At 41.4% G+C, this 14,098-nt stretch overlaps 1 protein-coding gene across 1 annotated transcript; it reads right to left on the reverse strand.

Moving 5' to 3' along the window:
• Positions 1-7,933: 7,933 nt before the first annotated feature.
• On the reverse strand, positions 7,934-9,998 carry LOC125507034 (transcription factor MYB4-like). Its single transcript, XM_048671734.1, has 3 exons — positions 9,741-9,998; positions 9,520-9,649; positions 7,934-8,651 (listed from the first exon to the last, which is right to left on the reverse strand). Exons 1-3 carry the CDS (start codon positions 9,871-9,873, stop codon positions 8,123-8,125), a joined length of 792 nt encoding a protein of 263 aa, XP_048527691.1. The 5' UTR covers positions 9,874-9,998; the 3' UTR covers positions 7,934-8,122.
• Positions 9,999-14,098: the final 4,100 nt, after the last annotated feature.

Raw genomic sequence — 14,098 nt, forward strand, 5'->3', positions numbered from 1 at the left:
ACGAAGACGAAAGAGGGGATGCCTTCCGGGGCATCCCCAAGCTTAGGATCTTGTCTATCCCTGAATATTACCTTGGGGTACCTTGGGCATCCCCAATCTTAGGCTCTTGCCACTCCTTATTCCATAGTCCATCGAATCTTTACCCAAAACTTGAAAACTTCACAACACAAAACTTAACAGAAAACTCGTGAGCTCCGTTAGCGAAAGAAAACAAAACACCACTTCAAGGTACTATAGTGAACTCATTCTTTATTTATATTGGTGTTAAACCTAATGTATTACAACTTCTCTATGGTTTATAAACTATTTTACTAGCCATAGATTCATCAAAATAAGCAAACAACACACGAAAAACAGAATCTGTCAAAAACAGAACAGTCTGTAGTAATCTGTAACTAACGCAAACTTCTGGAACCCATAAAATTCTCAAATAAATTGCTGGACCTGAGTAATTTATATATTAATCATCTTCAAAAATAATTAACTAAATATCACTTTCCAAATAAAAATGGCAGCAATTCTCGTGAGCACTAAAGTTTCTGTTTCTTACAACATGATCAACAAGACTTTCCCCAAGTCTTCCCAAAGGTTCTACTTGGCACAAAGCATACAACTACATCTAAACAGAGGCTAGATGAATTATTTATTACTAAACAGGAGCAAAAAGCAAGGAACAAAAATAAAGTTGGGTTGCCTCCCAACAAGCGCTATCGTTTAACGCCCCTAGCTAGGCATGATGATTTCACTGATGCTCACATGAAGGATAAGAATTGTAACATAAAGAGAGCATCATGAAGAATATGACTAGCACATTTAAGTCTAACCCTCTTCCTATGCATAGGGATTTGGTGAGAAAACAACTTGTGGGAACAATAACCAACTAGCATAGGAGGGCAAAACAAGCATAACTTCAAAACTTTAAGCACATAGAGAGGAAACTTGATATTATTGCAATTCTTACAAGCATATGTTCCTCCCTCATAATAATTTTCAGTAGCATCATGAATGAATTAAACAATATAACCATCACCTAAAGCATTATTTTCATGATCTACAAGAATAGAAATTTTATTACTCTCCACATAAGCAAAATTCTTCTCATTCAGAATAGTGGGAGTATCATAAGAGACTCGAATACTATAAATTGTTTCCACATTAAAAGAGTAATGTTCAGAAAAGGGGTAATCATAATCATGACAAGTTTTATAAATATAATCACTACTTTTTATAGCATAAGTATCATCACAATAATCATCATAAGTAGGAGGTATGCTATCATCATTATAAATTTGCATATCAAAACTTGGGAGACTAAAAATATCATCTTCATCAAACGCAGCATCCCCAAGCTTGGGACAAACATTAATTGCAGCAAATATATTCTCAAAAACATCATCTTCATCAAACATAGCATACCCAAGCTTGGGCCTTTTCATATCATAAGCATAATCACTCTCATCATTAATAGTATGGATAGCACCAATAGTATAGCAGTTATCATATTCTTCCAAGCAAGTGCCAAAAATATTTTCATGAGGCACAATAGTAATGGGAGCAGCATTATTTGGGGGAGATATCTTTTCACCTCTCTTCCTTTTTCTTCTTCTTCTTCTTCACCACATCATGTGTGGGTTCAATCCTCTTTTTGGAGCTCCTTATTAATGAGATTGGTCGAATAGGAGGCTCCTCCTCGTTACCTGATTCATCATAAGAAATAATAGGAGGGTATTGGGAAGTCTCTTCCCTTTCATTACTATTATCTTCATCTTCTATTTGTTTTCTTTTCTTTATGTAATTGGCAATATAAGGATTTTCAATACAATTCACCGCACAATACATATAAATTTCCTCTAGATCAAATCCAAGAAGTTTATAACGGGCAAATTCTGGAAGATAGTTAGTTATACGTTTCATTTCTTCGTAGCCCATAAGCAAACTAAGTTCATTATAATGTGCAAGGGAAATCAAGTCATCACAATTTTTGGACACGATTAGATCATGAAACAATTTGCATCGGATAGCTAAATGACCTTGTTCATTGCAAAGTCCACAAGTACGGCCCAGAAAATTTAAATTTTCAGCACAATCTTCTAGCCTTTCTTGCAACAATTTAGTTTCTAAGTACTTATGCCTCTTGCAATGTTTATCTTCCCTATTTGGTGTGTACTTACAAACCCAATGCACTCCACAAAAATTGACATGTTTATAGGAGACATTTTCATCATCACTAGTGCAATCATCATTAGTATCATGGATATTCAAAGAATTCATACTAACAACATTGCAATCATGCTCATCATTCACATATTTTATGCCAAGCATTCTATGTAATTATTCTTCTAGTATTTGAGCACAATTTTCCTTTCCATCATACTCACGAAAGATATTAAAAAGATGAAGCGTATGAGGTAAACTCAATTCCATTTTTTATAGTTTTCTTTTATAAACTAAACTAGTGCTAAAACAAGAAACAAAAAGATTCAATTGCAAGATCTAAAGATATACCTTCAAGCACTAACCTCCCCGGCAATGGCGCCAGAAAAGAGCTTGATGTCTACTACACAACCTTCTTCTTGTAGACATTGTTGGGCCTCCAAGTGTAGAGGTTTGTAGGACAGTAGCAAATTTTCCTCAAGTGGATGACCTAAGGTTTATCAATCCGTAGGAGGCGTAGGATGAAGATGGTCTCTCTCAAGCAACCTTGCAACCAAATAACAAAGAGTCTCTTGTGTCCCCAACTCACCCAATACAATGGTAAATTGTATAGGTGCACTAGTTCGGCGAAGAGATGGTGATACAAGTGGTATATGGATGGTAGATAAAGGTATTTGTAATCTGAAATTATAAAAACAGCAAGGTAATGAATGATAAAAGAGAGCGTAAACGGTATTGCAATGATAGGAAATAAGGCCTAGGGTTCATACTTTCACTAGTGCAAGTTCCATCAACAATACTAACATAATTGGATCACATGACTATCCCTCAACATGCAACAAAGAGTCACTCCAAAGTCACTAATAGCAGAGAACAAACGAAGAGATTATGGTAGGGTACGAAACCACCTCAAAGTTATTCTTTCCAATCAATCTGTTGGGCTATTCCTATAAGTGTCACAAACAGCCCTAGAGTTCATACTAGAATAACACCTTAAGACACAAATCAACCAAAACCCTAATGTCACCTAGATACTCTAATGTCACCTCGAGTATCCGTGGGTATGATTATACGATATGCATCACACAATCTCAGATTCATCTATTCAACCAACACATAGAACCTTAAAGAGTGCCCCAAAGTTTCTACCGGAGAATCACGACGAAAACGTGTGCCAACCCCTATGCATAGGTTCATGGGCGGAACCCGCAAGTTGATCACCAAAACATACATCAAGTGAATCACGTGATATCCCATTGTCACCACAGATATCCACGGCAAGACATACATCAAGTGTTCTCAAATCTTTAAAGACTCAATCCGATAAGATAACTTCAAAGGGGAAACTCAATCCATTAGAAGAGAGCAGAGGGGGGAGAAAACATCATAGGATCCAAATATAATAGCAAAGCTCGCGATACATCAAGATCGTATCACCTCAAGAACACGAGAGAGAGAGAGAGAGAGATCAAACACATAACTACTAGTACATACCCTCAGCCCCGAGGGAGAACTACTCCCTCCTCGTCATGGAGAGCACCGGGATGATGAAGATGACCACCGGAGAGGGATTCCCCTTCCGGCAGGGTGCCGGAACGGGTCTAGATTGGTTTTCGGTGGCTACGGAGGCTTCTGGCGGCGGAACTCCCAATCTATTGTGCTCTCGGATGTTTTAGGGTATATGGAGATATATAGGCGGAAGAGTATGTCAGGGGGCCACAAGGGGCCCACGAGGGTGGAGGGCGCGCCCAGGGGGTGGGCGCGCCCCCCTACCTCGTGGCCTCCTCGTAGATCCCCTGACGTGCACTCCAAGTCTTCTGGGCTTCTTCTGATCCAAAAATAAGTTCCGTGAAGGTTCAGGTCAATTGGACTCCGTTTGGTTTTCCTTTTCTGCGATATTCTAAAACAAGGTAAAAACAAAAACTGGCACTGGGCTCTGGGGTAATAGGTTAGTCCCAAAAAATGATAAAAAGTGTATAATAAAGCCCATAAACATCCAAAACAGTAGATAATATAGCATCGAGCAATCAAAAATTATAGATACGTTGGAGACGTATCAGACGACAAGGTGGCACAGTGCACCCAGGGGGTAGGTGCATCGTTCCCCTTGTGGGCCTCTTGTGGCTCCATCTGACCTAATTCCAGCGCTATAAATTTGCAAATATTTCGAAACCCCAGAGCAAGACCCGAAATAATTATACCACCATCACAAGTCTCTTTTCTTCCCCGATCCCATCTGGAGGCCACCGCTGGTATTCTACGATAGGGGGAATCGATCATGGAGGGCCTCTACATCGACCTTACTGCCACTCCGATGATGCATGAGTAGTTCCTCACATGACTTACGGGTCCATAGCAGTAGCTAGATGACTCTCTCTCTCTCTCTCTCTCTCTTTGATCTTCAATACAATGTTCTCTTCGAAGATCAATATGATGTAATCTTTTGTGGTGCGTTTGTTGGGATCCAATGAATTGTGGGTTTATGATCAGATTGTTCATTGAAAGTAATTGAGTTATTTCTGAACTTTATTATGTGTGATTGTTATAGCTTTGTATTTATCTCTGATCTATATGTTTAGTTTAGCCAACTAGATTGATTTATCTTTAGTTGGAGTAGTGCTTTGTGGCACGTTCAATCTTGCAGTGCCCTCACCTCATGACAGAAGGGGTAATGAGGCACATATTTTGTGTTGTTGTTACTAAAGGTAAACCGACGGGGTTCGATCATATTGATTGGTATTATTTTCTACATTAAGTCATCATGCTGCAAGCATTACTCAGTTTGTTATGAACTTAATACCTTCAGATGCATGATGGATAGAGGTCAAGGAGTGGAGATTAGTAGATCCAGATGGATGTCGGTCTACTTGTCACGGACGTAATGCCAATGTACTGATCATGGCATGAATAACATCATAACTATGCGCTTTTATATCAATTGTCCAACAGTAATTTGTGTACCCACCATTGCTATGTTCTTGATAGAGATGCCTCTAGTGAAAGCTATGGCCCTCGGGTCCATTCACCTCATATTACTAAAACCCTAAACACTTTGCTACAATTTATTATACTCCTTGCAATTAATGAGTACAGGGGGATTGACAACCCTCTTGCCTGCATTGGATGCAAGTATTTGTTTGTTTGTGGGCAGGTATTGTCGACCTTTGTTTGCGTGAATCTCCTATTGGTTCGATAAAACTTGGTTCTTAACTGGGGGAAATATTTTCTGCCACTATACTAAATCACCCTTCCTCTTCAAGAAAATTCCAACACCTATCACAAGTAGTAGTCCTCAATGGCCGAGGCTGAGGTCTCCATGCCCGAGTTCGAGGTTTCTGCCCATAACTGAGTACCCCCCAGGCCCGAGTCCAGATCCTCAATGGCCGATTACAAGTCATGTGCTCAAGTTAGAGTCCCCCATGCCTTAGCTCCAGTCCTCCATAGCCAAGTCCGACTCCTGACTTCCCACGTCTACGTTGTCCGAGTCTGTCTCTTTGCTGCCCGAGTCCAACTCCTCGATGGCCAACTCCTCCAATGACTCTATTTCTTCGCATCGCACCACCAACGACCAACTCCTCCAGGTTGAATCTGAATCCTCTAGACAAAGTTTCGACTTTAGTAACTTTGTATGTTCTTTTTGAAGTAGGGATTGTTGACATTGAAACGATGTATGAGGAAAAACTAATGTATATAATTTTTTGGATTACCATAATTGGTAAATTAGGGATTTTGGACATTGATACAATTTACGAGATTATGGACTTTTTTTGGATTGTCATAAATAATTTATGGGCATTATTCACATGGTTGTGAGAGTTTGTTTTGTTATATATTCAGGCTACATTTAAGAGAAAATCTAAGATATGATCTTAGAGTTATTGGCTGGCAAAGGGGCGGCTGCATGCCACGCCCGTCGGCAAGCCTAGATGGAGCTGTTTATTTAATGCCAGAGAATTGAATGGTTGGTGTGAATCAATACTGATTGCATAGAGTTTTTAGTAGTTCTAGCATTTTATGCAAGTCCCTGTCCTTGATTTTATTTACATGCAAGTTTTGGTTGTTTTCTGGTTTGCTTTTTTGTCTATTTGTTTTTTGGTTTTCTAACAAACTCGGACATTCATTGATTGCACATGGTTACATGAAAATGAGGGGTGCATTATGACAAAAGTTGTTGATACAGAGGCAACACTTTGCTAGGGATGGTGGACTACAGAGGCGGACGACTACATTTTAAAAGGGTGGCGAGGATAGAAAGGAGACATGCTAGTACAAAATGATGGTGAGTAAAACTTAAGGGGTACATGCTAAGATAGGATTTGACAATAGTGCTACATCAGGGGCCACCATTGTTAGCCCTGGATGCTGTCCTGACCATCCTCTAACTCAGCGGGGCATCTTTGTCGTTGTGGAGGAAGGCGTCAAGGATGCCGATGAAGCCAAGCAGGCCACCTTCAACAAAGAAGGCGTAGCGGCCATCTCGAGTTTTACCAATAGCGGTGTATTACTTTGATCCCGAGGTTGCATTAGAATTTCAGATGAAGATGACCCAACAATCTAAGTCGTTCGTTTCGACGACACGAATAACTTTAACATTGAACACTTCACTATTTGAGGTCATATTAATTAAGATTGTTGTCATGCCAAATCTGATGTCAACATCGTTTAGGGTTGTCGCAACGCTCCAGGCGCAAGGACTCGTGCTGCACCCATGTGAAGCATTTTTGCCATGTAAAATATACATCCAAGTGCATCCAGCTTGCATTCAATCTTATGATAACAATGTTTATTTTATGTGTTGTTCAAGTTTTTGTACCCATATAAAGTGCACTTAATTTTGCATAGTAACCCATACTACCTTCGTCTCGGTTTGTTAATTTTCATTGTGTTTTGTGCCAAAATTTGACCATATGTTTGACTACCATTGTTTTTCTTTTCACGAATACGCATTGGATGCGTATAATTTTATTGATGTGGGGGGTGGGGGTAGAAATACAAGTACTTGGCAAATCTCACACTACGTACACTGAGAGATGCAACAGAGAAACGCAACGAGCAGAGGAAGTGTTGCTCAGCCCCAGTACATGAACACTAGGTTACATGGAGAAAGGTAGATAAGCCGGCGACGCCCACGTTCGCCCAGTAGCATGCCTCATCTTTGATCGTCCTCACAAGCAGGGGGATGGAGGGATTTAAGTTTTCAAAGATGATCGCGTTGCGATGCCTTCAAAGGCACCAGGCGGTGAGGATGGCGAAAGAATCTATGCCCTTGATCGCAGAAGGGGGTAGTGCCTCCATTGTAGCCGCGAGCCAGTCGAAGAAGCCTGTCGCTCCATCGGGGGGGGGGGGGGGGGGGGGGAGGGGGGCAATCCGGCACCACGAGACGATTTCATGCCAAGTGATGCGAGTGTAGACGCATTTCACTAGGAGGTTACCCAATGCTTTGACTACCAATGTTGGATTCAATAATATTATTTTTGTTACATATAACTTATGTTTATTACTCCCTCTAATGTCTAAAACGTCGTACAAAAGTGAACGGAGGGAGTACTTAAAATCATGATCAAAATCTGACTAAAATATGAGGAGACTAATAAAGGAGGACTGAGGTAGTACTTTCTCCGTCCGAAAATACTTGTCATTAAAATGGATAAAAGAGGATGTATCTAGATGTATTTTAGTTCTACATACATATCTTTTTATTCATTTTGATGACAAGTATTTTCGGATGGAGGGAGTACTAGTTAACTAGTGCAGAAAGGCAAGAATTGGCAAATAGTTGTGGGTAATACCGCTGCATCTGATTTATTCTTATGGTAGATAAAAAAAATGGTTGCGACTGCCGACTGGTATTGATTCTGTTTCCCTCGTCAAGAAGGTGAAGGCGCCTCAATTTCTCACCCGAAGAAGGGAGGTAAAAAGAGGAGAAAAAACCACAGTACTGTAGCTAATCAAGCTTAATTTCCAACTGTTACAACTCTGGCAAGTCTATTATGTCTCCGCCCTCCTGCAGCATCTTGATCCAGAAGTCCTGGTCATCGCTCCAGTTCGATGATGAGCTCATCGCCAGGCTCAGATCCTCGTCCGTGGCACCGAGGTCTATCATTCCCGTCACGTCTGTTGAAGACAAGAAGCTGTTGTCAGTGACCGCCTCCGAGCTGGAGGTGTCCTCTTTCACGAGCTGGTGGCCGTGGCTCGCTCCTGTGATGGTGGCGTTATCGCTCGGCGAGGATGACACCGCCGCCGCCGACTCGGTCACCGTGGAGCACGTCAAGCTGCTGCTCGACTGCCCCTGCGGCGACGTCTGCCGCTTACGAGCGTCGACGGTGGCGCTCCTAGCCTTGGCCTGCTTGCGTGACTTCTGCCGGCCACTGCCGCCGGCGTCGTGATCGGCGGCTGGCTTCAGGCCGTCCTCCAGCCTCTTCTTGAGGTGCGAGTGCCAGACGTTCTTGATCTCGTTGTCAGTGCGCCCGGGCAGCTGCGCAGCTATCACGGACCACCTGTTGAAAAAAATTAAAATTCAGAGCTGCAACTGTTTAAAAAATCTTCATCAACTGCATGCAAGCCTCAGATACTTCAAAGATTTGATTCCCAATGCACAGCGCGGAGATGTTTTTTTTTCCTTTCGAAAAGCGTAGAGATGGTTTAATCTGAAGCACAACTTCTCCTCCTCCTACATGTAATTTACAAATGCTCTTGAATTCAGCAACTGGGGTACTGATCGATCATGTGCGATTGAATAAGGATTAATGGAGGGGCTCAGGAGTAGCCTGGACTCTTGGACAGAGTGTGGTCCAGCAGAAGTGGTGGCCGGGAGATGGTGCTGCCGCTGCCGCTGCCGCTGCTGCATCTATATGAAAATACACCGGTGTTGATATGCATCAGCCACTCCACTGGCCACCGTTAAAGGCCAAACGAGATGGAATCTATGGCGGCTTTCGAGCTTTGGATTGGTTTACTTGCATGTGGGGGCTTTGAGAAAAAAAGATTGATCTTAAGTTGAGTTTTAAAGTAATCGTGAACGCTTTTGTCTTCTTTGGAGTATTGCTCCGATGAGGCTATGGCCGTCACCAATCAAATGATAGGACCGTACCTGAAATTTCAGAAAGATGATGCATCTTTTACTGACTAGGCCCACAACAAGTTGTAGGCTGGCAAGACAGTTAAATGTTTATAGCAATTTCTAGGCTGGCTCAGGTCTACTAGGAATGACCCAAATTGGATAACCATGAAGGCAATGTATGGAGTACAATTAATAATATTTCATTTTTCTCAAAAAAGGTAATGATATTTCACGGTTTTATTATGTAGATAAAAATGATTTTTTTCGCAAAAAGGATAAAAATGAAAAAAAAGAGATTATTCAACCTGTTGCCGAGGGTCTGATGGAGGCGGATGATGAGGTCCTCCTCGTCGGCGGTGAAGTTGCCCCGCTTGATGTCCGGGCTGAGGTAGTTGACCCACCGCAGGCGACAGCTCTTCCCGCACCGCAGAAGCCCTGCAGCAACACCAACAATGATAGTAATCGGCGGTAATCACCGACCCCAAGAGGGAATCCGTCTTCGCCGTCAGCAAGATGCGGAACTCACCTGCGTGCTTGGGGAGGGCGCGCCAGTTGGGGTGGCCATGCCGAGCGATGTAGTCGGCCAGCCGCTGGTCCTCCTCGGGGCTCCACGCGCCCCGCTTCAGACCGTCCTTCTCGCAGCACGGCGCTCTCCCCATGAACCGATCCAAACTCACCGTCCTCCTATCCTCCTCCCTGCGGCGGCCGGCGCGCCGCCTGTGTGAGAGGAGATGGGACGGCCGGGGATTAGCTATAGCGGGATGTCACTCGCGGCGGGGTATTTAAGAGCGACGGGAACGTGTCAAACGTGATGCCTGCTGGAGATGCAGCGCGTCGGGACGCGGCTGCGTGTGCTCGTTGTTGCCGATTTCGTTCGCCTATTGGCGGAGCAGCCGATTTTTTTAATTTTTTTTAGGGGGGAAGGCGTTGTTTTCTTTGGCTGAAAATTAATTTTTTTTTGTGGGATGGCTGAAAATTAATTCAGCCAACTATTTATTTCCTTCCATAATTGAGTTCTCCTGGAGGGCCCTTTTAGGATTTAAGGATTTTCCGTTGCTGAAAACTGTGTGGTTTCCCGCGCAATTGCATGGGTGTGACTGGCGTTATGTAGGGCACAACCGTTAGATCAATGTGAATGCGATCGTCAAGAAGCCTATGTATACAAGACTTCTTCAGCATGGAGGTCATGCAATGCTTTTTGTTGATGAAAACTGTGTGGTTTCCCGCGCAATTGCATGGGTGTGATTGCCGCTACATAGGACACAACCGTTAAACCAATGTGAAAGCCGATCGTCAAGAAGCCTATGTATACAAGACTTTTTAGATATAGAGGTCATGTAAGGATCTATGTTGATGAAAATTGTGTGGTTTGTTGCGCGATTACATGAATGTGATTGCGCTATATAAAGCACAACCATTAAATCAATGTGAATGCCGATCGTCAAGAAGCCTACAAGAATAAAGACTTCTCAGGTATGGAGATGGATGAACAAGGTGAAGTGGTAGATGTCGAGAAAAAAGAGGGATACTCTACGACGATTCTCGACGTCAACAAATAGTGTGGTAAGTTATGAGATTGTAGAGTGAACATTACTAGCTAATTGCTAGAGGGGTTCACAACGACAATAGAACAAGACAACAAAACTACAATGGTTCATGAATTGTACAGGAGAGGAGAATGCAACATGGTTTGTCAAAGTTTGTCATGTAGCCCATACATTGCTAACATCTCCCACTCTCCAACATGTTTTTCAATGTTGTACAGAGGACACATGAATTTTGAGTTTCCAGTGGTACTTAATTGTGCAAAAAGGGGTGAGAAAAATCAAGAAGATATACTGCAACTCTTAACAATTTTCTCCCATTATGTAAATCATATTAGGTTCTCTTCATACTTATGAGAAGAATGCTACTTATGAGGTTTCATTGGTGAAATCCTCTGCGGTGAGGAGCGGTGGCGGGCCATGACGTTCGAAGCTACTAAAGGTGATGCGGAGGAGCTCCGACGCTGCAGTGTGGATACATTGGTGCGAGGAGGCACTGGATGAGCGAAATCTCTAGTGTGAGTGGGAGAGGAAAAAATTCATTGCCTTGTCCATCCTTAGAAAGAGGTCACGATTTTCAATCACTGGGAGATGGGGCTCGTGTTTTTTGCTGCCTTGCTACTTTAGGAATTGTGCTAGAGCCTCAACTGGAGCATGTTTATTTTCTTCAGCCCCGATAGATTCTATTAACGCCTTGTTTAGAGTCCTAGTGGAGACCCTCGAATCTTCCATTTACACCAAAAAAATCGTTTGTTTCAAAGTGGCTACAATTTTTTTTCACAAAATAATTAATACAAATATATACATCAATAATTTTACATAATAGTTTCTCCGTTCAATATGGACTAAAAACGGACTAAAATGAGTAAACAAACATACTAAAATGTGTTTATATAAATCTAATTCAGAAAAAGTTAGAACAGTAATAGTGAAAGGAGGGAGCATCCATCAATTCACTGTTGAAAAATCAAGAAACATCAGATTGTAGGCTTTAACTTCGGTTAGCGTAATGCTGTTGTAATTGCATAGTCTTAGCTTTATTGTTTTTCTTTTTCTTTTTTCTTTTACTTTGGTTGCCTACATTTGTATTTACTATTTCAGAAAATATATAAAGATATACTGTGGCAAGTAATTCCCACAGGTTTGGCTAAAAATAATCTAGAAACAAAAGTACCAAATGAAAATGCTTAATTTTACCACGGGCACAAAAATCCTGCCAATATCGGCTTACTAGTCAACAGCTAAGCTCTAGGTTGGCTGCCAGCCTGACATGTCACATTCCAGTTAAGAATACAAAAGATTCATCGAAAAAAAAAATACAAAAGATTCATTACCTCGTAGGAAAAAAAAAGAATACAACAGATTCATCACACGTTAAATTACAAATTCATATAATATACTCCCTCTGTTCCGAATTACTTGTCGTATGTATGGATGTATCTAGAGGTATTTTAGTTCTAAATACATTCATTTGTACGACGAGTAATTTCGAACGGAGGGAGTAGTTTTTTTTCAAATAATAAGTTTCACATGTGTGGCACGAAGCACTCCGGCTCTAACGTTTTTTACAACTAAAGTTGCTAGCCAAAAAGAAAAAACAAACTAAAAAAACTGAAACTTGCCATTCAAAAAGAAAGTTGGCATCCTCGCGTTATTAAACTTGGCATAAAAATGTTTAGAGTTGTCATGTGTTCGTGCCACACGTATGACTCTTATTAAGGTCCTTCTTTTCTTAAATAGCATTTGATGTTGAAACAATAGCGGAATGACCATAAGAGAGAGAAAATTATCTCCACCAACTTGAAAGAAGTGGAAGAAGGAAAATCTTACGTGCAACATTGCAAATTTTTCTATCAACTAGATAATTGATTGTGCGTTGCTATGGGATAGAAATATTCTAATACGTTACCCCATGATTCATGTATATCCATATTAAGTGATTGCGCAAATAAATGTTATCAGATCTTGTCCGTGATATAGCTATCTAAATATATTTATGATCTTATTTTTTTAATCATTTATTGCTTACCAAAGAAAGCAAAAAATTATTTAGTAAGTCAATGAAAGGTGGGACAATTAAGATGAATTTGTAAGGAGTGATGGTCAGAAAAAGGATGGAAGATTGGACGAAGCACTTCGCTAGAAGTGTTTTTTATCCTGAACCGTAGAACAATAGTTCTACGATATTTTCATAAATTAAAATATTTACAAAGTTCAATACAAGTTTCAGTCACCCAATACCAGTTTTGTGAAACATAAAAGAGATTACAAGTTCTGTGCTAGCCAACTGCTGATCAAATCAGCCTTTTCCTGCTTTGCTCTGATTTTAGTTACTTCAAGTCCCTCTTTTAGATAGTATTTCCATGTGTCGTAGTGAGGTGGTGCACTTCTGAAGATCTTGTCATTTCTGGTCATCCAGATGCTCCAGCAGCCCATAATAATGATATCCATTGCAATGCCTGAAGGCAGCTTGATTATAGAAAGTAGAATTTCATCATATGAAGAGATTCCACTTTGTTTAGTGGGGATGAGCAAGTTCCAACAAGACCAAGCAAATGGGTCGTCCCAGAACAAGTGTGAGATTGTTTCTTCTGTAGCATATGCACATAAGGCACATTTATAGTCCTCCAAGTACATGTTTCTGCGATGCAAGATGTTTCTTGTGCTAATTATGTCATGCAAAAGTAGCTAGAAGAAAATCTTGTGTCGGAGTCTGCAGGTAGTTTTCCAAATCTTAGAGAATATGTTGTGTGTTGTGCTCACACCTGTGATTGCGTGGTAAAGTTTCATCAATGAAAACATCTGAGAGGATCTTCCAATGTACCATCTATCTCTTCATCTAAGTCTGTTCTGTTGCTTATGATCTCCTGGAGAGCATTGAATTGGTTGTATGCTTGCAAAGACAATGGTATGTGGAATTGCTGTATGAAATCTTCTTGTATTGGTACTATATTCAGTGTGATATCTCAGAGGAGTGTCTTGGGGGGGGGCACACTCCCCTTGCTGCCATCTATTTCCACTAAGGCCCATGTAGGCCCATTAAGCCCCCGGTACTCCAGTATATGTCTGAAACCTTCCGGAACCTTTCCGATGTCCGAACATAGTTGTCCAATATATCGATCTTTACATCTCGACCATTTCGAGACTCCATGTCATGTCCGTGATCATATCCGGGACTCTGAACTACCTTCGGTACATCAAAACACAAAAACTCATAATACCGATCGTCACTGAACTTTAAGCATGCGGACCCTATGGGTTTGAGAACTATGTAGACATGACCGAGACACGTCTCCGGTCAATAACCAATAGCAGAACCTGGATGTTCATATTGGCTCCC

The sequence above is a fragment of the Triticum urartu genome, chromosome 1 (assembly GCF_003073215.2).
Source record: "Triticum urartu cultivar G1812 chromosome 1, Tu2.1, whole genome shotgun sequence".
Taxonomy (NCBI): Eukaryota; Viridiplantae; Streptophyta; class Magnoliopsida; order Poales; family Poaceae; genus Triticum; species Triticum urartu.

What these genes read in the sequence shown, in the direction of transcription:
- LOC125507034 (XM_048671734.1), bottom strand. Translation starts at nt 9,873, where the DNA reads ATGGGGAGAGCGCCGTGCTGCGAGAAGGACGGTCTGAAGCGGGGCGCG. An exon ending in CGCCCTCCCCAAGCACGCAG is followed by an intron (nt 9,650 to 9,740) that starts GTGAGTTCCGCA and finishes GTGTTGCTGCAG; the next exon opens with GGCTTCTGCGGTGCGGGAAG. An exon ending in CATCAGACCCTCGGCAACAG is followed by an intron (nt 8,652 to 9,519) that starts GTTGAATAATCT and finishes TTTTTTCAACAG; the next exon opens with GTGGTCCGTGATAGCTGCGC.